Source organism: Orbicella faveolata, unplaced genomic scaffold (genome assembly GCF_042242905.1).
Source record: "Orbicella faveolata isolate gen_17 unplaced genomic scaffold, um_ofav_v1 contig_3, whole genome shotgun sequence".
In the NCBI taxonomy this organism is placed as follows: Eukaryota; Metazoa; Cnidaria; class Anthozoa; order Scleractinia; family Merulinidae; genus Orbicella; species Orbicella faveolata.
Genome location: NW_028301558.1, coordinates 13473623 through 13495000, shown reverse-complemented (window position 1 = coordinate 13495000; position 21378 = coordinate 13473623). Strand labels below are relative to the sequence as shown.

Below are 21378 nucleotides of genomic sequence, written 5' to 3'. Positions count from 1 at the left end.
ATAGGTAGCCTCTTCCGAACTCTTATAGGCTGTGTGAAACAGTTCAGAAGGTTTGAACATGACTTGTTAAATAATCCACCAATTTAGAGTGGTTTTCACTCGAGTGTCGAAAGTAATTCATATTTGTTTTGGTTTTGCATGACTATGCATACTGATTGGTGTGCACAAAAAAAAACTGCCCTTTCTCATCCAATCAGGGGTGAATCGAAAACCACTCGTCTGAAGTTCTGATTGGCCCAACAGATTGCCTGGGTCCTTTGTGATTGGCCAGAGTGATAAGTTTGGTTTTGGTTTTACGACACTCAATTGAAAGCCGCTCTAATATCACCTTGAGGAGGAGCAGGGGATCAGGTCTCAACAATAGTATGGTACTCATTTGAAAGACTTAGCTATTCATCACCTTGAAGTTAATAAAGTTAAATTTGCCATTGTAGAATTTTTTGAAGCTGAAGTTTTCAGCATTAGTAGCCCTTCATCACCATAAAAAGAGTACTTAACACGTCAACTTAACAAACTCACTACAACGGCTAGTTTACCTTTATAATCATCTGAAGAGTTGATGAATTGCTCAGCCATTCTAATGTATATTAAGTGTTTCACTTGCTGCCAAACATAACACGACAGTTTCCTTAACAAGTAATAACTTAGACAGGTGGGTAGGTAGCTAGGGAGGGAGTGTGGGAGCAAGGGAACAAGGTAGGGAATGAGGTAAAGAAGTAGATAGAGAGGTAGATAGGGAGGAAGGATGGAAGGATGGAAGGAAGGACAAAGGGACAGGACAGATGGAAAGACAAACAGAAAGACAGACAGAGGGATGGACAGACGGACGGATGGAAGGGAGGAAGGAAGAAGGAAGGTAGGTTAGTAGAAGGGTAGGTGAGAAGGGAGGGGGAGATAGGCAGGAAGGTAAGGAGGTTGGCTGGTAGGAAAAGTCAGTTGGTTGGTGGGTGGATGACTAGGTGGGTGAATAGGTAGGTAAATAGTCTCAATTCGTGCACTCTACACAGAAATACCCATGCTATCACAGAAAAAAATCAGTTGTTATAGCTTACCAGCTTTCATGTTTTCCAAAAAACCTCCACTTGGCAGGTTTTCAAACGTTTTCATGTCAGGGATTCCCAACTTTTTCCTCACTGCAGGATGCTTTAAAGCAGCCATTTGTCCAATTGTAAAAATGTTGGATGTTACCCAGTAGCAAAGAACGGCCTAAAACAAGGACAAGTAGTCAGCATGGTTTGCCACAAGCATCATTTTTTTTCAAAAACTCTCTGACTTTTCCCTTACTTTTCCCTAAGGCTAATAAAAAAAACACATAATTTCCCTGACAAAATAAATAAATAATGACAGATATAGTGGCAGCTTCTTGCCTCTTCTTAGAACTGTCCTTTCAACCCATTCATTAAGACTGATAAGTTTTCAACAAATTTTCCTACTTCATCAAGGAAAAACATTGTTGAGATCACAATGACCTCAAATGTTTTTTTCCAGCCTTCTATGGTATTAAATCAGCCATGTTAAATTATTTCAATTTTCCCTGAGTTTTCTTCAAAATGTCAATTTGCCCTGACCATTTCCTGACTTGTGGTAACCCTGAGTAAGAGTACTTTAAAGTCAGAAGAGTCCTTCTTAAGGACAACCAAGAAGTCATAGCTGTGCCATAGAATTCTGAGAGTAATAGGGACCGTTACTTTTGGATTTAGCGGGCAAAAGGGGCCACCACTTTCAGGTAACCATTACTTTGGGATGGTTTAAAACACTGTATGATAATTCAATTGTGGACAATTTCTGAAAATACATACTGAACATTTTAAAAATACCCTTCTTAACAGACTTAGTTTTAGATATAAATTAGCAATGTAGACTTTTCAATTTAAATTCTTGTCTTATTTGAAATATGTTTAATTTAGCATTTTCAGTCAATTTTTGATATTGTAAGTGCCTATTAAATATTCTAGCTAATACTACTTTGTAACTTTTGATAAGTATTTTTATCAAATGAATAAAGACCTTATTACCTTTTATTAAATTTGTTCAGTCATTTCAGAAGAAGCAGACGCATAACATGAATCAACAGTTCCTTTTGTGTTTGTTTCTAACTACCCACATAAACAGAGCAGGTCTACTGTATAAACAAAAAAGCCCCAAATCTTGTATTGAAGGACGGAAGTAATGGTGCAAGTGCACATCAATCTAAAGTGCTGCTTGAAACTTTATATCAAATATAATACTGCTTTTTTATTGTGGTTGAGTGGTCAGGAGGGCCGTTACTTTTCAGAGGAACTAGTCCTTCTTGGTTCAATTAGAAGGTCCATAAACAATCAACATTACTTTCAGGGAGCCATTATTCAGTATTCAAAAAAACTGGTTTGAAAAGATTTAAACCAGAGTTAAAAATTGAACAATAACACATGCAAGGCATCAGTTATTCTATCACGGTCCTTGCCTATCAATTTACTACAATAATACTAGGGTATCTAAAAGATAGTAATGCTGCGGCACATTCTGTTGATAGTGACATATTTAATGCCGTGATTCATCTATCTGCGCGTTTCAAGACTTAAATTAACTGTTATTTCTCAAAGTAGTGTCAAATCGTGGTGTCACTTAAAATCTGTCCTTGTATGCATCAACTTCATACATGATGACACATCAATGGCGAGGTGTGACAAAGGATCGAGACAAAAAAGCACATTGTTATCTGAAGTATGTTTGGACATAAAACGATACACATCAGCCTCCCCTTTACCAGATTGCGAAAATCAAACGATGTGGAAATTGTAGGAGCAGAAATCCCCGGGGGGGGGACTCCCATATGGAATGGACGGGGATGCTCGTCGTCTCGCTTAGGGGTGTAAATTTCGGATTTTGGTCTCGCTTAGGGTGTTCTGGGCAAAATGTCATTATTTTTAGCCGTCAAGGTCTCGTTAACGGTTGCACGCGAAGAAATAACAAAACAGAAAGAATTTTGATTCTTTATATTTACTCAATTCATATAAAAAAATTCGCCATCATTAAAAGTCACTGTACTTTTTATTTGTCTGTTTTATAAACTGGTCTCTTTTAGGGGTCTGCGTAAGCTTCGGCCACGCCCAGATTGGTCTCTTTTAGGGGTTAAATTCAAAATTTCCGACAAGTATCCCCGTCCACTCCATATGGGAGCCCCCCCCCCCGGGCAGAAATCTAACTTATAAATTCTGTACTGGTACGCATTAAATATCTCTAGAACTTTACAGACTGTGTTGAGAATATGTTCATCGCGATGTGTGAAAATGCTCAAGCTTTAACTTAAATTCATGTTTCGATGAAAAGGAATAGATTGCAGCATATATGAAATCAGCGTGTTCCACAGTTTTCGTTTGTTTTAATTATTCTACAGGCTTTAGTAACGACAATTTCTCTTCACTTAAGAATTCGACGAAGGAGGCGAGACTGCTGAGAAATGACATACTAAGATTAAGATGTCACAATTAATCGTCCAGATTTACAAACGTTCACATACCGCATAGCAAGAGTTGTAAAAGTCAAGCACGATCTCCTTCACATTGCTTTACAGGTAAATCAGAGCAAACTTTCTCAGTGGAATCTACGTGAAAAAGGACGATGGCTCGACGAGTATGACATCCTCTTGTTGTTCAAGGCGCAATGCACTTTGGTAAAAGTGGCGCAGTGCAGTCTGGTTAACTGCAATGCATTCTGGTAAAAAGTGATGAATTCGAGAATACATACCCCCTTCTACCGGTATATATTCTTCTTAAATCCTGATTATGTCGCTGCTTGCTCGCTACGCTCGCTCTGCAGCAATTAATAGTTATGTTGACAGGAAAATGAAGCAGAAGCAGCACAATTCAAAATGTGGGGAACACTTAATGCAGTTATTGGCAGGGAGTATAACAAAATTGTAAAGAAACATTTCTTCTAGTGTTAAAACTCAAGCAGTTTAAGAAAGTACAATGTAGGCAAGAGCAATGGCCACACTTACAGCAGGAAACTGTGCTGTCAATGGAATCGCAATCACAGCCATGATACGCATGACTGCCTTCATTGATTTCATGGTAGGATTGCTGACACCAACATCGGCTCCAAGCTGAAAAATATATAAACAATAAACGACAACATAAGTAAACGCCTGGTTTCACTTTCCATTTTCCTGGTGTAAATGGCAGCAATATTCATATTCTCATCCTTTCGGTCAGGGCCAAAGTAACAGGACCTCTACAATTTTGCAAACTAAAAAAAGCCTGTAAAACTGTGCTCAGCCTGTCAATTGTTCAGGGGTTTCATTAATTGACCAGCAGTGAGGATGATTTTGCCAGGTGGTTTGACCATCTAGTGGGAAGTGTTTGTTACAAATCCTGTAGTTCAGATCAAATAGTTTTGCCAGTCTCAGTTAATGCATTAAACATCATCCTATTACTTTAAGATTGTATATGTATGCTTTGGTCTTTCATTGAAAAAAATATTTGTTTGATGCATTTATTTTAAGAGTCTGCTTGATATGGACTCCCAAATAATATGAACACTTTTGCATGCTCCTTTAGGGTCCATATTAATCAGCTATATGGTATTGGAACCAGCAAGAGGACCCTGTGATGCTGACCATAAGGTTTTCAGCCTCTGCACTGTACCAGTTTTGAATGTACATGGCTTCTCTGACATCATTTGAACACAGTCTACATATGGAAAACAGCTGCTGTGAATTTCAAGTGCATTATCACCTCTATTGATGCCAACATGGAGAAACTGCAGATAAAAGGTAGTACAAAATATGGATCATATAACGTCAGGTCTTGGAACCAAAGATAACCTCCTGTCTTGAATGATTCTACAGGCAAATAAGCCATTCCTCTAATGGCAAAGAAAAATGAAATAAACATTGGTAGCTGAACAAGAGGACCAAGTATACTCTGAAAAAAAAGCACAAAGATGGCAATTAGAATTTTACATTCAGATTTGGTGGCATTTTATTATTTTCAAAATAGTTAACACTAACAAGTACATAAAGAACTTGGAATTTAACTAAGAATATATATTTCCAAAAACACTCAGTTTCATTCATCTTGTTAACATTTTTTCAATTAAAAGTTGTCATACCTTAAATGGATTGCAATCATTTTCTTTGTAAAGCTGCTTCATCTGCGCAATCAAAGCTGCACTGGCAACTGAATCCTGGGAATTCATCAGTTCCCTCATCTTCGCTTGAATCTCTTCAATTTGAGGTCTAATATTGTTCAGTTTGGCTGCATTTGCACTTGCCTTTATAGTCAGTGGAAGAACCAACAGTCGAAAGCATACTGTAACAAGAGCAATAGAGGCACACCAGGATATATCACCATAAACATGGACTAACTCCAGACATTGTTGAACAAGGCCTACTGGTGACCATCCACCTAAACCTAAGCTTGACAGGCTTGGTTCACAAACAGAAGAGACGGTATCTGCCATGTCCTTAAGCATTTCATTGTTTGTTGTCATGGAATCTAATGCTGACACATTCTCTTGTAGAAAGGGATTAGCTCCTTGGTCATCTTGCAATAGCTCTGTGTTATCTACGACAGACAGCAAACAAATGTTTTACTTTTCAACACCGACTATAATATTTATAATAAAAATGTTGTTATTTCATGTGTATGTTAGGTCAGAATGAGTTCAACTTACCTGAATTTGTTTCAACTTAGGTCAAATTTTTCAGACCAGTTTTTTATTATAATTTATTATTTTTTTCACTTTTTGGGGAGTTCATAAAAAGAATAACAGGCACACCAACCACCACCCCTCAGTTCCTAACACCACCCTACCCTACTTGATTTTTTTTATTATTATTTTCTACTCACCCAGATCAGAACCTTGATCTCTTCTGTCCACCTTCATCTCCCCTAGGTCATGCAAGCAATCATTGCAAATTTGCTTATATTACTTTTTTGTTGGTCTCATAAGTTATTGGTCCCAGATTCACCTTTCCCCTTTTGATGTAAATTAAGATAGGTTGAAATCATTTTGACCTAACACTATAACATATATGTTCCATATTTATCTTACAAGATAATGAGACAATGCAATCTTCGTTAATTTATTTTCTTGACAATAATGGAGAGTCCAAAATAACAACATGAACAGAAAAAAAATTACTTTACTTCCAAATCAATCACATTTATTCATGGTCTACAGTCTTAATACACTGTAAAGATGACGTCCTAACATAAGTTTAAATCCCATATCTACTTTTTTTAGAAAATGTTTGGATATTTAATTTTTATGGTTGAATTGGCAGAGCTCTTCTTTGAAAAACTCTTTTTTGGGTCAAGAAGGTAAAATTGGCAATCTCCCAGATTTAGATTTTTTTAGGTTGGCAGCTCCGTAGTTCTGTTCATATTATGCATAGTGGTTGGGAAAAAAATGTACATTTAAGTTCATGTCAATAGTCATTAAATAATCCAAGGGCTGTGGACATCACATTTGATTGTTATTCATTATGAGGTAAAACATTCCCACTGTATTGTAATCTTAAAGCTATTGCCTGTGCTTGTCATATTGAAGCAGACTGCCACGTCTCTAATGACTTTATTTATTATTGTTCTAGTAGCTCTATATATTATTTCAGGAGTGAATGTCACGTAACGTCATCATACATGTCGTACCTGAAGAGCTCCTTGCACTCACTGCAAAGCACCTTGCATTTTGTGTCCAAGGAAACAGTCCTTGTCTGACACTGTTGGAAATGGACAATGACGACGTCCCAAAATTGTATCTCCTGGTTAAGCCAGTCGTGGAATAATTTCTAGAAGCAATTTCTCCATGAAACGGAAAACAAGCCTGCAAATTAATATCACACAAACATCACACGGAAGACCGATCTAGAAAGAACGAGAAGCAGTCAGCATGGGTAAAGTTAGCAGTCTTTCGATGTATGAAGCACTTAAATCGAAACTAACGATATTCCCTTACCTTTCCCTTCATTTTAGTAGAAATTCGTGAAGTTTTCAGGCATTTCGTCGTTACATGAAACGGCTTCCCCACACGTGCAAATAGGGCCGCCATCTTTGGTGGAGAAGTACATCAAGTATGCTAAAGCAAATGTCCTCTGTAAGGCCAGGTACGGCTGGGCTGGGGATCGTTCCCAGATTCCTTCAGTCCGACTTGACAACATTCTGTACAAGTGAAGACCAGTCTTTATTTTGTCTTTTTTTTTTTTCTGTTTCTCTCTCTCTTCTTCTTTCTCAGACACTTAAATAAAGTTCATTAATTCATTTATGTTTTCGTTTTTCGAAGTCATATTCCAAAGTTGAAATGAAACTTTTTGCTGACTGTCACGGCTAGAAATTCACGTAAAATACTTCTCATTTGCCGTGTGGACTTGCGACAATTCAGTCTCAAAGGTACTCTTTTCCCCATCTTGGCCTGGCTCCAGAAGCTTGGCCTGGCGCCAAAAATTCAAACCTGGGATGTGTTTGAACTTGCCCTGCAACCGGGTTTGAGGATTGGGTCTGATTGTTGTCTGTTGCTTGGTGACGTCATCTTGAAGGAAACGCCGGGGTTTCCAAACGGTTTCATTCCTTTGTCGTTCGATTCGCGGATCGTTCATCACAGATTGTAGGACCTGGGAAGACTGAAAAAGCGTAAATGAAGCCGTTTACATGTAAACTGAAAGCGTTGATTAGTGTATTTCCGTGAATATCTTTTCATTGAGCGATCCCGTGCGATTTCATGCAGAATAAGTAGACTCCGAAGGAAGCCGTCGAAACAATCCGACCGAAATTATCTGAAAATGTTGTCTCCTCGAGATCGAGCGATGGTGAGTTTTGAGTTGCATGTAGTTTTCTTGTTAACAAAGCGATTGTAAGTGGTAGTGCTATGAAGATCTGATGATGGCTGTTCTATTTGCTTTAACTTAACGCAATTATCATTATCGACTTTCAGAGTCAGACTTCGCCATTCAAGACTCCGATGTCATTCAAGCCTGACTTGAAACACAAGCCTTCGCCATCAAGGAAAGATTTGTGGAAAGCGGAACTAGGACTCGATGGTGAGTTTAAATGGCCCAGCTGCATTCTTAAATTATATCTGCGCTGCTGAGAAAAAATCTTTGAAAAGAAGTTTACAGTCGTCTCAAAGTCATCATGCCTTGTTTTGAAAGTGACAGTAGTCGCGTGTGACGCGTTTTAGCTCATCACTTGAGTTTGCAGAGATGATTGTTTTTCTCAACTTTTTATTACTCTTGTTTTTAAATCAGATGATGATTCCTCTCCTGAAGACGGGCAGTCCTCGAGTGGGGATGAAGAGTTAGAGCCCGAGGCTGATCAGTTGTCTAGTCGAGGTAAATTGAAAAATAACCAGACACTGTACTATGCACAGCGTCTTTAAAATGTTGTGTAATCAATTAAGCTGATTCAGTATTCCTTTACTTAAGTCAAATTCCAGCATGGATGATTTCTGCCACCTGTTGCGTTTCTGTCATCGAGTGATTTATGATCTGTCTATAGAACGCTTTAGTTAGTCTCTTGGACAAATATTTCAATGTCAATATCTGCAGCCCTTTCGTTTTGAGATCTGTTGTTCCGCTTTGAACAATATTATTAATTAATTTGTATTTCGCTGTGGGAACATTTTTTATGTAAAGCTTGGATTTAAATTTTAATACTGTCATTTCATCAAACTAAAACGTAATTATAAACATTAAACGTCTGCAAATCATTCTGTTGATTTTTTTGAATCCAAAAGTCAAGCCTGTTGTTATGGCAGGAAAACACATGGGAAAAATGACCCTAAGGACATTTAATTGTTGGAATATCAAATGAAGTTTGCACATATGAAGTGTAAAATGAGGAGGTTTATGCAAAATGCATTGATCAACATATTTCAGTTGAGGTAAACAAATGATCAAAATGTCTCTTATGAAATGCCTCCCTTATGTTCTAATCTTCAATGTCCTGTACAAGACTATGACTATTGGGACAAAAAATTGTTTTAGAGAGGAAATGGTGTTTATACTGTACTGTAATTTTTCAATTTAGCAACCAGGTCGCTACACTGTAAATTACTGTTTGTATGTACTTCTGATAGCTCAAGAATCATTATGGTACAAGGCTAAGAATTCTTAATTGTAAATTAAAATGAATAAAACAGAACATTTTCACTGTATGTAATAGCCTTGTATATGCACCAAAACTAAATTGTTTTCTAGCTAATTTTATCCATTTTCTGGTTTCATGGAAAAAATCTTCATAACTTAGAAAGTTAAGAGTTAGATCAACAAATAAACAAATCTGAATGTGCATTGTCCTTAAAAGAGAAAAAAATATTCTTTATTTTTGACTTAAAACGGCCTGCATTTAGTTTTTGACTGTTATCATATACTAAAACAATTTTAGTACTAATTCTAATACTACTTGCAAGGCAGTGTTTCATTTCCTCTTTTTACTGAGGTACAGGCAAGTTTCTCCCTGAGAAGTAAGAGAATCAATTTTTGAGACATCAGGACAAACCAATAACTTGAAACGGGCTGTTACATTTTTAGGTACCTCAGTAGAGTTTCAAGCTCTTCTTGCTGAAATAAAGCAGAAGGACAAGCAACGGGAGGAACTGCTAATGAACCTGAAGGTTTGTTTTCAAGACGGGAATTTCACAGGTAGCCCTTAAGGTACTAAGGGGGCTCAAGAGAGTGCACTCAGTCTGGACAGGGTAGCTTGCTAAACTGCAGGGGTCAGTTGTTCAAAGGGTAAATTACACTATCCACCAGGGCTGAGTTGGACAAATTGCTATCCAGTGGATGGTGCGTTACCCATTGGAAACGTTATAAGCTCTTTGAATTAATGGAGCATGATAAATCACTGTCCATTGGGTAAGTGTTGACAAAAGAAAGTACATCATCCACTGGAAAGTGATTTTTCTGGTGGATAGTGTTATCCATCATTTGATCAGCTGGGGCCAGGTGCCTAAGTACATATGAACTGGGTTAAGGGTGAAAGCATGAATTCAATGTAGGAGACAGTGCACCAAATCTTGTCTCCTATTGGCCCCTTGCTTCCCATTATGCAGGTCAAGGCTGAGTATGTATTAGAGACAGGTTACTATTTTTTAAATATCAACCATACTTTGACTATACAGTGGAATTACGATTTTTTTTTTTCAAATCTCCAAGGGAAACAAAAATTGGTTTAGAAAATCAGGTAGTTTGGAAATCGGGGGTAAAATAATAGTGTTTGGATGAGGGGAGGGAAACGCCTTATGGTTCAAGTTATCGGTAGATTCCAATAAATTGAGTGTTCAAAGAATCGGGATTAGTATTTTTAGGGGTGAATCACAAAGTGGTAAGATCTAAAAGCCATGCTGTACTTCTTGATTATTATATGGCTTTTGTTAGCAGCCAATATAACACACGCTCTGATTGGCTAATTCTAGGACATTATTCTCCTCACCTGTAAAACCAAAGCAAAAAGCCATACAATAAACAACGTAATATTAACCTTGAACGTTCGGTCTTTACCGGTAAAGACCTCGCTCTTGGATAATATGTAGTTATTATTGATAATGAGGGATGGCCCAGGTGATCCTGATGTTCCCCTAAATGCCTTTTGTCAGTTTTAATGCTGCAAAATTATCCTGACTTTTATGTGGCCTTGATTTTACCAATAATTGAAAACTTGAAGCGTTTAGGGCTCATAATTAACGAAAATAAACAGGATTGCCTGCATGTACCTCTAACTACTTTGAATTATGTGACCTATAGCTCCCTTGATATTAATATCGTTGTACTGATTTTCCTCGTAGGCCATGACAGACAAAACAGCCAACTACAAATCCAGGCTTCAAAAGGCAGAAAATAACAAAAAGTCACAGATAAAGATTTTGAAGAAAACCCACGAATCACAACTGGCAATGAAAGGAGAGCTTATTCACAACTTAGAGGAATTAATTGAAGAACAAGAAAGCAAAATTGCCGAACTTGAAATTCACATCAAAGGATCAAGCCCTTCACAGTCATTGCCGGCAGCGAGCACAAAATCCTCAAGTATTAAAAAACTAGTCGACTCAATAAACGATCTTCATACTGAAAAAAGCAGAATACACGAAACGTGGCTGTCGACACAGTCGGAGCTCGAAACAGTCAAGCATGAACACAAAGAGACAGTCAATAATTTGTCAGAAAGTATTTCAGATTTAGAGTCTAAACTCCGCAAGTCACAAGCCGAGATTATCAAGTTACAGAATGCTGGAACAGAAAGTGTAAGTGTTTTTAAACATATTTTGAAAATGCACCTCATACCACCAACAGTGATTTAAAACAAAATGCCCATATGATAAAATGCTTATTGACTGAGTGGGAAGGCCGGACGGGAAAATATTTGGCACTCGGTCAGGACGCACAGAACTCGTTGCGCTCGGTCCGTACGGTCTGACCTCGAGCCAAATATTTTACCGTCCTGCACGCCCACTCAGTCAATAGGTAAATAGCAATATCCCTCATCACAAATATCAGTACATATTTTCGCGCAAAACGGTGTTTCAGGGGTTATTAGTTCTCAGGACAGTAGACAAGGCTTGTGATTGGCTTATTGCGAGTTTGGGTATGATTACACGCGAGACTTGCGAGGAACGTTACGTTGAAACAGTTCCAAACTCATACTGTTAGCTGACACAGTGGACCTATTTATGAAGCTGTAATCATCGCTCACATAATATCGGTGAAGTGCATCATTCAGAAAAAGGGGAAAAAATCGAACACTCACAACGAAAATGAAATTACTCTCTTTCATCTAGTAATAGCTAGTAATAACAACCACGGCGAACTCAGAGAAAAACTTTCTATTCTAGCAGTACACGGCAAAAAAATAATTAGCATACGAGCGAACGCCCAGTTTGGTTTGGATATTGGCACCAAGGTAAAAGATTTGGTATTACTGTTTATTTTATATCACTTTGAATAACATCATCTAATTGTAGATCAAGCCAAAAGAAAACGACAACAAGCAACTAATTTCCTTGCAAGAGGAAAACGTCGGTTTAAAAAAGAAAATACAGACTCTGGAACAGGAACTTCAAAGTGCTCATAAACTACATCACAGTACAAAAAATCAACTTGAAGGGGAACTGCTGAATCTCAAGAAGAAACTGCGAGATGCTGAGGCGAAGTACAGCAGTCTGGCGGCCACGCCTCCCAAGGTTAGTTTATGTAAGATTTCAAGAAGTACTGACTTGCCTTGTTACATGTAAGGTTTCTATATGTATAGAGCGGGTTTCAGTTTTACTGTCAAAGCCAAAACCAAAGTAATCACTCTAGCCAATTATGCACAGACAATTCAATGAACCAATCAAAACTCGAAGTAAACACATGTGGTTGACGCAAAGGGCGGGAAAACGTTTATAAGCCAGTCATGACAGGTTTGGGTTTTACTTCTGATTGGGTCAAAAAGTGGCGTGAGTGTTTTTTTAAGCCAATCGTCGAGTTCGGTATTGCAAAACCGATTTCTTTTAAACAGCAAATGAAAACTGCGTCAAGCCTTACATGATGGTATATAGTTTACGTCGCAAGGGATTAGGCTTGGTGCTTTCTGGAAATCGTACAAAGATCCTTAGACCCATAAATGGGTGGACCCAAGTGAAGTGTATGCTGATCTTCAACCTGCGTGGAAAGGACACAGCGTGGGAAGGTTGAAGGGACAAGTGAAGGGCACTTCTACCCACTGTAGGAAACCTAAATCTTGAAACAGGCTAAACAAAGGGTATAAAATTAGTCACCAAAGTATTGGAAGTTCAAGTATTGAAAGGACCGTAACGACTAAAGCGCGGGGGAAGGGACGCGTGAGGGGCACGTTTAGACTGTAGAGAAAATCTTAAAAGAAACTGAACAGTGCACACAAAAGTCTCCATAGCATTGAAGAATTGAAAACCCTAAGAACTAAACGCCTGAAAAGTTTGAGAGATTGATGAATCCTTGCCAATCTGTTGTTTTATCGTTTCATTTCGTATTGACATAGATCATTGTAATTGTCATTTTCTCGTTTAATTTGTTCCAGACGAGAACTATTTCCGTTGTTTCGGAAGAAACTAAGAAGCAGCTTGATCAAATGATTGCGCAGAACAAAGAACTTGAAGAAATTCTTGCAAAGGCGAGATCGGAGTACAACGCTAAGGTACGTCATAATTAAGTCTCCCTTATTCGGGAAAAAAAATTCCATGCGCTAAGATATTGTGTTTTATTCTGTCTCCTTAGGTATCAGCTCTACAGGCTGATGTCAAGTCTTTGAAAACCAACGTAGAGGAGAGTACAAGAAATGAGCAGAAAGCTTTGGCCGATTGTCGGACGCTACAAAAAGTTGTAAAGGAAATGGGCTCTCTTGAGTCTGCACTAAAGCAGAAGGACAGCAAAATAAAATCACTAGAAGAGGAGGTACGAGTTTGTTTACACGTTAGGACCAATATCCTATGCCCTTCTGTGTCCAATTCTCATTTTCCCTTGTCAAGCCTGAGTGACAGTTTTGGAACAGCTGGTAAAGTAGCTTAGTGGTTGCGCACTAGAGGGAACTTGCTGTCGATCGTGAATAAGTTAACAGTTAGTGTGATCTCTCCTTTCTTTCTGTCGCTCAGATTGTTTTTCTCGCCTCCTCCCTCACCCCTCCCCCCTCCTCCCTTTCCTTGGAGACCCACGGGCAGTTAGTTGGGGCGGGAGGAAATAAATGGGGCAAAATTTGAAGCATCGAAGCCTTCTACGCTTCAAATGTTGCCCGATTTATTTCCTCCTGCCCCAACTAACTGCCCCTGGGTCTCCGAGGATGTTGCCCCCGCACCCTTTCCCTACTTTCCTCTGTTCTAACATTTGTTTATGTATTTTTTTCCTGCGTTGCACATCCTCTGTACAATCTTAGAACTAAGAATTGGCTTGGGAAACTGCGCGAATGAGTACTTTCCTGGCAAGTAGACACGGATCTCAGCTACTGACTTGGTCTCCTTTCCTTGGGTTGATTTAATAAACGAAAATTGACAGTCTCGTTTTTCTTGTGATGTTTTCGTTAATAATGGAAAAACCTTTTTGTTATTCCAACAAACAGATTAGCAAATACAAGTCAGACATCGATCAGCTTGGGCAAGAATTTGAACAACAGATGAAAGATTTCGACGAGGAAAAAAGAAAACTTCTAGCAGAGGAGAGAGCCAAGACGGAAAGAGAAACAAGCTTGATGCGCTCCAAACTAAAAAGTGTCACACACCAGATGGGAGTGATGAACAATATCCTGAAAGAATTAAAACGAGAGCAGCAAGACCTTAGAATAAGTTGCCTAAAACTTGGAACTGGAATCAAACCAGCCGTTCGCGAGGCAATTAAAAAAGTAAATGTATTTCTTGTTTTAATTTAATGGTGCAAGGTGCGCCATACTATTTTACTGATGTTAACTTGTAACTACATTGTACAATCGAACCTCCCGTAAGCGTGTATTTTTGTGAGAACAAACAAGCTGTCCGCTTATGAAAGGTTAAAAATGTAGTGTTTGTATGTGGCTGGTGTTTGTATGTCAGTTTATGTGATTGACCAGACTTGTTCGTTAGTACACTAGTAGACGTTTTTAACCATGACTTCCAATACTCCCTGTCTGTGGAAACCAAACTGAACTTCCAGCTACGTTCATCACTTGTGCTGTGAGTTAACACTTTAACTTCATGAGGAAATTTTCTCCCCGTTTACTAACAGATAACAAAACGGATCGAAGGAATTGACGACAAAAACAAAGAACTTGTAACGAAATATAAGAAGGAGATGACTTTAAGGAAAAAACTGCACAACGAGTTGGTGGACTTAAAGGGCAACATCCGGGTATACTGCCGAGTTAGACCTGTGATAAAAGAAGATGGAGGAGGAAAACATGCTGAAAATGTCATCTCCTTTGATGAGGATGATGATGCCATCCTGAACGTCTTCTCAAAGGGAGCACCAAAACTATTCGAGATGGATAAAGTGTTTAGACCAGAATCCACTCAAGAGCAGGTAAGAAATAATTCAACTGACCTGAACAAATACCGCATTTGATTGACATAGTGTGGTGTAATTTCCACTTGCCATCTTGCATACTTAAGCAACCTCTTCGTCGAAAACTGCGCATTCAGACAATTTGCGGAGATAACGTTTCTCACATCAGAAGAAACCTGTTAGTTTTCTCCCTAAGAGAAAGAAACCGCTACTTAAAGAGGTCGCAGTAATAACAAATCAAGTCGTACCAGGAATTTCACAATTTCCAGGGTTCCAGATAAGTTTTCAAGGTAGGGTGCCAATGAGGAATTCCAAGGGACCAATTTCTATTGCTCCCACCAAATCACTATAAATTTTCTGTTAATTTGTCGGGTCATGTGGCTGACCTCGTCGGGGTTTTACCTGAGACCCCTCACTTATCTGGAACACTGAATTCCTCATCCGCGGATAAAAGCTTGGAGTGAAACAAGCCGGCAAATTTCGGTTTTAATATTGTTCTTGTAAGTGTGTGATTCTCTTATGTTCTTAAAGGTTTTCGAGGAAGTCAAGTCGCTGATTGTGTCCTGTATCGATGGTTATAATGTGTGTATCTTTGCCTACGGTCAAACTGGCAGCGGCAAAACATTTACAATGGAGGTAAACCCTGAGCGTTGTATTCTCATTTTTTATAATAACTGATCGTTGACTTCAGTAGTGATTGCCTGCTAAACCCTCTTCACGTCACTAATCGTATAAAGCCCCTAGGGGTTTCTGCAATCAAAGACGTTTTCAAGGGAAGGGCGCGGTCTTTACGGTCATGAGTCACGCAAGACTAAAGCGAATAGGAGCGCTGCTTCTAATCATGTTTGCAAGCCATGTATTCGTAGTCTCTTTAGACTTGTCTGGAGACGTCGCTTTCTTAACGTGAACTCATGTGAGGGTAGCGGAGTGTTTTCCATAGCTGATTCACAATTCGCCAGAGTTTATTGAGGAAAAGATGGTTAAAGGTTAAGAAAAGGCGGAGAACACAGCGGTTAACCTGTATTGCTGAAGCTCGAGGCAGACTCTTTTTTTGTCATAGAAAAAGTAAAATGTTTTTGAAGCTTTCGATATAATTCTTTCACCTTTATTCTAAGATGACATGAAGTTGCTTTTGTGTTTGTTTCCAGGGCCCGTCTTCCAATCCAGGCTTAAATCAGAGAGCACTGAAACTTCTGTTCGAGGAAACACGTGACAGGGGAGTTGACTGGCACTTCAGTATCAACGTGTCTGTCATCGAGATCTACAATGAAATGATTCGTGATCTACTGGGCGATAATCCTTCAGCCAAGCTTGAAGTGAAACAAGGAAAAGATGGTCTTTATGTTCCTGGCTTGACTGAAATACAGGTCAAGGATGTACAGGAACTAAACGAGGTATGGCTCACCGACCGAACAACCGACTGGATAATTAGTTCCATGATTAGATGTTTGATTGACTGACTGACTGACTGACTGACTGACTGATTGACTGATCGAGTGACTGACTGATTGATTGATTGATTGATTGATTGATTGATTGATTGATTGATTGGCTGACTGACTGAATGATTGAATGCTTGCTTGCTTGCTTGATTGATTGATTGATTGATTGAGTGAGTGAGTGAGTGAGTGAGTGAGTGATTAATTGGTTGATTAATTGATTTACCGACCTATTGATTGATTGATTGATTGACTGACTGATCGACTGATTGATTGATTGATGGACTGACTGACTGATTGATTGATTGACTAACTGATTGATTGACAGGTGTTTACCATGGGAAAGACGAACAGGGCTACCGCCATCACTGACATGAATGAGCATTCGTCTCGTTCTCATGCTCTTCTGTGTGTGACAGTCAACGGCCGAAATAAGACCACTGAGCACAGAACCATTGGTAAGGCTAGCCGTCGGATATTCTTTTTGTTCTACTCCTGTTTGTTTGTTTGTTTGTTTGTCGTTTTGTTTGTTTATTTGATTATTTGCTTGTTTTTTTTTTGCGTTATATTGCCTTGCACATCCTCGATGGACGTCCAAACTGGCCTTTTCTCATAACTGCAAAACTTTTTTTGTTTCTCTCTTCTTTTATTTGGTCTGATGCTATTATATGCAATCTGTGCAACAAAAGTAACATTTCTAAGTATTTTGTGCAATTTTGCGTTGTAACCAGCGTCGCTAAATAAATTTGTTCACAACACGTATGAGTAAATACTACTCATCAATATCAAAATTTTTTAACAAAAATTTTTAAAAAAATTAAAGAAAAAATTTTAAAAATTAAAGAAATTCACAAGTTGTCTACTGAAACATTGTAAAATATGGAAGTATATATGGCCAATTACAGCACTAAAAGCTGCTCCGATATCTAGAAAACTAGAAATTGCTCAGAATGCAAAAAGTTGCTCGAAATATGAAAAGTTGTCAAAAAGTTGCCGAGCAACTTATGGCAAGCCCTATTCTGCTCTGTTAATAAGCAAAAAGTGATCGTTTTCTGTTGGTTATATCCTCAGGAAAACTCAACCTTGTCGACCTGGCAGGCAGCGAGAGGGTGTCAAAGAGTGGGTCAGAGGGTGCCCGAATGAAGGAGGCGCAAAATATTAACAAATCTCTATCTTCTTTGGGCGACGTTATCCACTCGCTCAAAAACAAAACCTCGCACGTTCCTTACAGGAACTCCAAACTGACGTATCTTCTGCAAGAGTCTTTGGGTAAGTCACAATATGAATAGCCTATGTTTAGCCGTACCTACTCCCCGAGGAAAAACGATTTTCCTCGGGGAGGAGGTACGGCCGCACGTAGGGCCTCATATGAAAGTGTGTGCGACGGGAAATTTCCATCACTGCGGAAAAACCTGCACAAATAAAAAGAGTATATAATATTCTTCTAAAAGGCTCTCGTAAAGCGAGGTTTATAAAGAAATTTTAGCTACAGAGTTTAGGGTCATTTCAAGTCATTTTTCTCTGGCTAATCCGGGAGATGGTGTTCAGCCACAAGAATATGACGTCACCCAACGCGGTGGAGCTCATGCTTCACCTCTCAGTCTGACGGAGAGGAGCATGGGTTTACAATAGATCTGCTGGGTTTTTTTTTTCCTTCACGTAAACCTTCCTAAAATACTACTAAAGGAATAAAAACAGAGAATGAAAAAGAACGACAGATCCAATTACAAAGTGCTGAGGCAAACTCAGTTGCAAAGAACGAATGTCAAAAGGAAATTGACGTCATCTGTGCGTCTGATTTCTAATTGATCATAAGTTAGAACCAATCAAAACGCGAGAATAGTTTGACTTATTACATAATGTCATGTACAGGAGGTGACTCTAAGACGCTTATGGTTGTGCAAGTAGCACCTGTGGAAAAGAATGTTGCTGAGACAGTGTGCAGCTTGAATTTTGCTCAGCGTGTCAGAACGGTGGAGCTAGGACAGGCCACCAAACGAACGATCAAAAGTTGAGGTATGGAATATTAAAAGACTGTTCTTGCTGCTTTTTAAATTATTAAGTCTATTTACTTGACTAGTCAGCGTGAATTCCTGTTCATCTGGAACTAGTAAAGCCCCGTCCACACCGCACCGGAAAAATTTGAAAACGGTGTTTGTACTTTGAAAAAAATGCATCAAATGTTTTTCGTCCACACTACGACCCTACGCCGTAGAAATTTGAAAACGCAACAATCAGCGGTCATTTTGGATTTGTGTTTGAGGAAAACTCGGCAGGGAAATCACGTGATTATCGTGACGTCATCGTTTTCGAAAAGCTCCGTTTTCGTGATGGATTAGTGTGGACGGTAGGCCTAACCGTACAAATAAAGCTCCGTTTTCAAACTTCCATGGCGTAGTGTGAGCCTAAGTTGTCCTTAATTTCCATATTATGCAGTTGGCCATTTAACAGCTCCAGAATTTTGGCTTTTGTTAGTAAAGTTGTTTGGCTGCTTAATTGTTTGTGTTTTTAAAACAACCAGGTTACCAGACTTAACAAGGACTAGAAAATTGGATAGATAACGAATCAAATTAATATCAACTTAACAGTTTGTTTGTTTGTTTTCAGGAGTTAACCAGCTCACCTTCTTCGATGTCAAGGAAACCTGGAGAGAAATCCTACATTTAAATTGAAAGTTTTCAATGAAAATAAGATTTTCTAAAATAATATAAAATTTGCGGAGAAGTTTTTTCTGGTCAGCATAATACTGACATCACTTGTTCTGCTTGTTTGGTAGAATTGTCCACATCAGAGTGGCCTGTGGTATCACAAAATGCTACGACATGTTAATCGCTATGATATTTGGTATGATTGTAAAATGTTTCGATTTGCACAACATTGTATTATAAAGCAGGCAACTTTTTTTTAAAGATTTGATTCGTTTTAAGAACAAGAAAAGAGACTAAATGAAGAGACTCGACAAACTGAGGTCTAAAAGGTACTCTTGGTGAATAAAAATTACTGGGACAATTAATTTTACGAGTCTCCGAAAACTCGCTAAAATCAGTTTTTTGGCAGTAAAATACTTGGCTCAGTTACAACAACAACAATGCTTTATTTTCTCTAGATACTTAAAACACGTTTGCAAAGAAAATTACGATAACTTAGGGAAAAGATATGTGCTTAAAGTCGAGCCAGGGGGATAAATGAACCTTGCAGTTTCCTGGTTATACTATGAACTGAATAGCTACCTCAAGAGGTCTTTAAAGAATTTGCCTTTAGGAATTATTTAGTACAATGAGAATTGTTTTACAAATTGTCATTCTTTTTGGTAAAGATCTTAAGGAATTATTTGGTATAATGAATTTTTTTTTCACAAATTGTCATTCTTTTTGTAATGCTAAAGTAAACGGTGACGAATTTTTGTATTTCTATTTAAAGTTCGGTAAAATACCAACGATTTCCTAGACATTGAATTATCTTCAATCTTGTACAGTATTTAGGCAATAAATAATTATCTTAAGTTATAACAAATTTTGCGTGCTTGTAGAGTAACGCGAATGATTCCTAGAATTTTTGGACAATTCGTCACTTATTTATACAATTATTTTTCCTTGAAAATAAAGAGAACTTAGCATTTTATGACTCACATTGCCGTTATTGCATGTAACTTGATTCAAGGAGAGAGCGTGGTTAAAATTAAGAAGGTCTTTTGGAGCTCTTCGTCATGTTACTAGGTAACCCCACTGACGTTTACCGCGGGTTCAGAGACCAGAGGCAGCCTCGTTTTCAGGATTTTTCAATTGTCAGTGGAAGGGAAAATTAAAAAGAGGCGCCCTGGCAGCGAGGAGTGCGTTTAATTTTCGAGGGTTTAAAAATTGTGCTTGTTGGTTCGCACATTAACTAGTCTTTCGACTTTCAATAAACCACTGCATTCATCCAATACTGTACGGGAGTTAGCCTGGGCTTAAGTAATATGAAGCGAACAGGCGCGTCACATGGTCCCAAGTACTGTGCAACCTAGCCAGCAAAACAGGCGGCTATTTAGCGGGGCAGAGTGTCGAAAGCGTTAAACCACCGCGAAACGCTGGAGTGAGCGCAGACCGCGAGAATGGAACAACGGGGTTTTTTGTGTGACATTTAGCAACGTTGACGCTCTTTGTGCTCGTATATCATGCTTCGCACTCTTCCTTGCTAAACCATTTCTGCGGGAAAAGGCCCAAATGACAATCAATCGGTGCTTTTTTATACGTCTAATCTAATATATATGGTAATGTCATACCTTGATCTCTTTCAGAGTTATTGTGAAAGCTGTTTGTCGGTGTCGAGAATAATGTCAAATAGCTTATTTTGTTTGTAAACAAGCCAAGATAAGAGTTTTACGTTGTAGAACTCAAGTGCTTGCTATTATTCACAAGTCCCAGATGGCAAAATACTCTAAAAGACAAAAACCAAAAAATTATTCATACTCAGCTTTCAAATTAAAACGAGGAGGTCGGATTTACTGACGGAATATGATGGAAACGTCGTTTTAAAATGCAATCATTAAAATACTTATTTATCTCTTACAAGTTGAAGGTGCTTCGCATTTCATTGCAATTTAATTTAGGAAAATTTTTTCTAACAAATTTATTTGCCTATGGGCATGTGGCTTTGTGCCAGTACTAAATGTGACCTCAGTCAAGTTTTTTTCAAATCCTCAAGGATCGAAATGATACTAACATGAGGCGAATATCACGAATCAGTACAAAAAAAAAAACGCAGACAGAATGAGCAGAAATCAACGTGATACATTTACCTGCCGAATGTAAAGATAGGAATTCACTAATCTCAATGTTGCCGATGACCGGGCCGATGACTACAGTATAACATTAAGTTTCATTTTCAACTTTCATTTCTGTACATGCTTAGCATATGTTACTAGCATGCAGTTTACAAGAAGAAAGATGTTTTGAGCACAATGTACAATGCCCCTCAGTAGGCAATTCTGAAGCTCCAAAACGG

At 38.5% G+C, this 21378-nt stretch overlaps 2 protein-coding genes across 2 annotated transcripts in view; one reads left to right on the top strand and one right to left on the bottom strand.

Moving 5' to 3' along the window:
- The window catches only part of LOC110048300 (mitochondrial inner membrane protein OXA1L-like), an 8051-nt gene extending 980 nt beyond the window's left edge, over positions 1–7071 (bottom strand). The window contains exons 1-7 of the mRNA XM_089297662.1: positions 6943–7071; positions 6636–6810; positions 5092–5546; positions 4716–4904; positions 3980–4084; positions 1053–1206; positions 1–29 (exon numbers count right to left, since the gene is read on the bottom strand). The exon at positions 1–29 is cut by the window's left edge and continues 980 nt beyond it. Of these exons, the coding sequence (XP_089153788.1) occupies positions 1–29; positions 1053–1206; positions 3980–4084; positions 4716–4904; positions 5092–5546; positions 6636–6810; positions 6943–7035 (1200 nt within the window). The 5' untranslated portion in view covers positions 7036–7071. The remainder of the gene's footprint in view (positions 30–1052; positions 1207–3979; positions 4085–4715; positions 4905–5091; positions 5547–6635; positions 6811–6942) is intronic.
- A 438-nt stretch (positions 7072–7509) lies between these two features.
- Positions 7510–20023, top strand: LOC110048286 (kinesin-like protein KIFC3). Its single transcript, XM_089297661.1, has 16 exons — positions 7510–7789; positions 7915–8020; positions 8228–8311; positions 9512–9594; positions 10765–11220; positions 11938–12156; positions 13011–13127; positions 13208–13384; positions 14043–14321; positions 14681–14974; positions 15488–15592; positions 16105–16350; positions 16724–16853; positions 17467–17664; positions 18268–18411; positions 19003–20023. Exons 1-15 carry the CDS (start codon positions 7763–7765, stop codon positions 18408–18410), a joined length of 2664 nt encoding a protein of 887 aa, XP_089153787.1. The 5' UTR covers positions 7510–7762; the 3' UTR covers position 18411; positions 19003–20023.
- The last annotated feature ends 1355 nt before the right edge of the window (positions 20024–21378 follow it).

Excerpts from the sequence above, each read along its gene's own strand:
- LOC110048286 (XM_089297661.1), top strand. The coding sequence starts at position 7,763 with ATGTTGTCTCCTCGAGATCGAGCGATG. Across the intron at positions 7,790-7,914 it reads CTCCTCGAGATCGAGCGATG|AGTCAGACTTCGCCATTCAA; the intron begins GTGAGTTTTGAG and ends ATCGACTTTCAG. Across the intron at positions 8,021-8,227 it reads AGCGGAACTAGGACTCGATG|ATGATGATTCCTCTCCTGAA; the intron begins GTGAGTTTAAAT and ends TTTTTAAATCAG.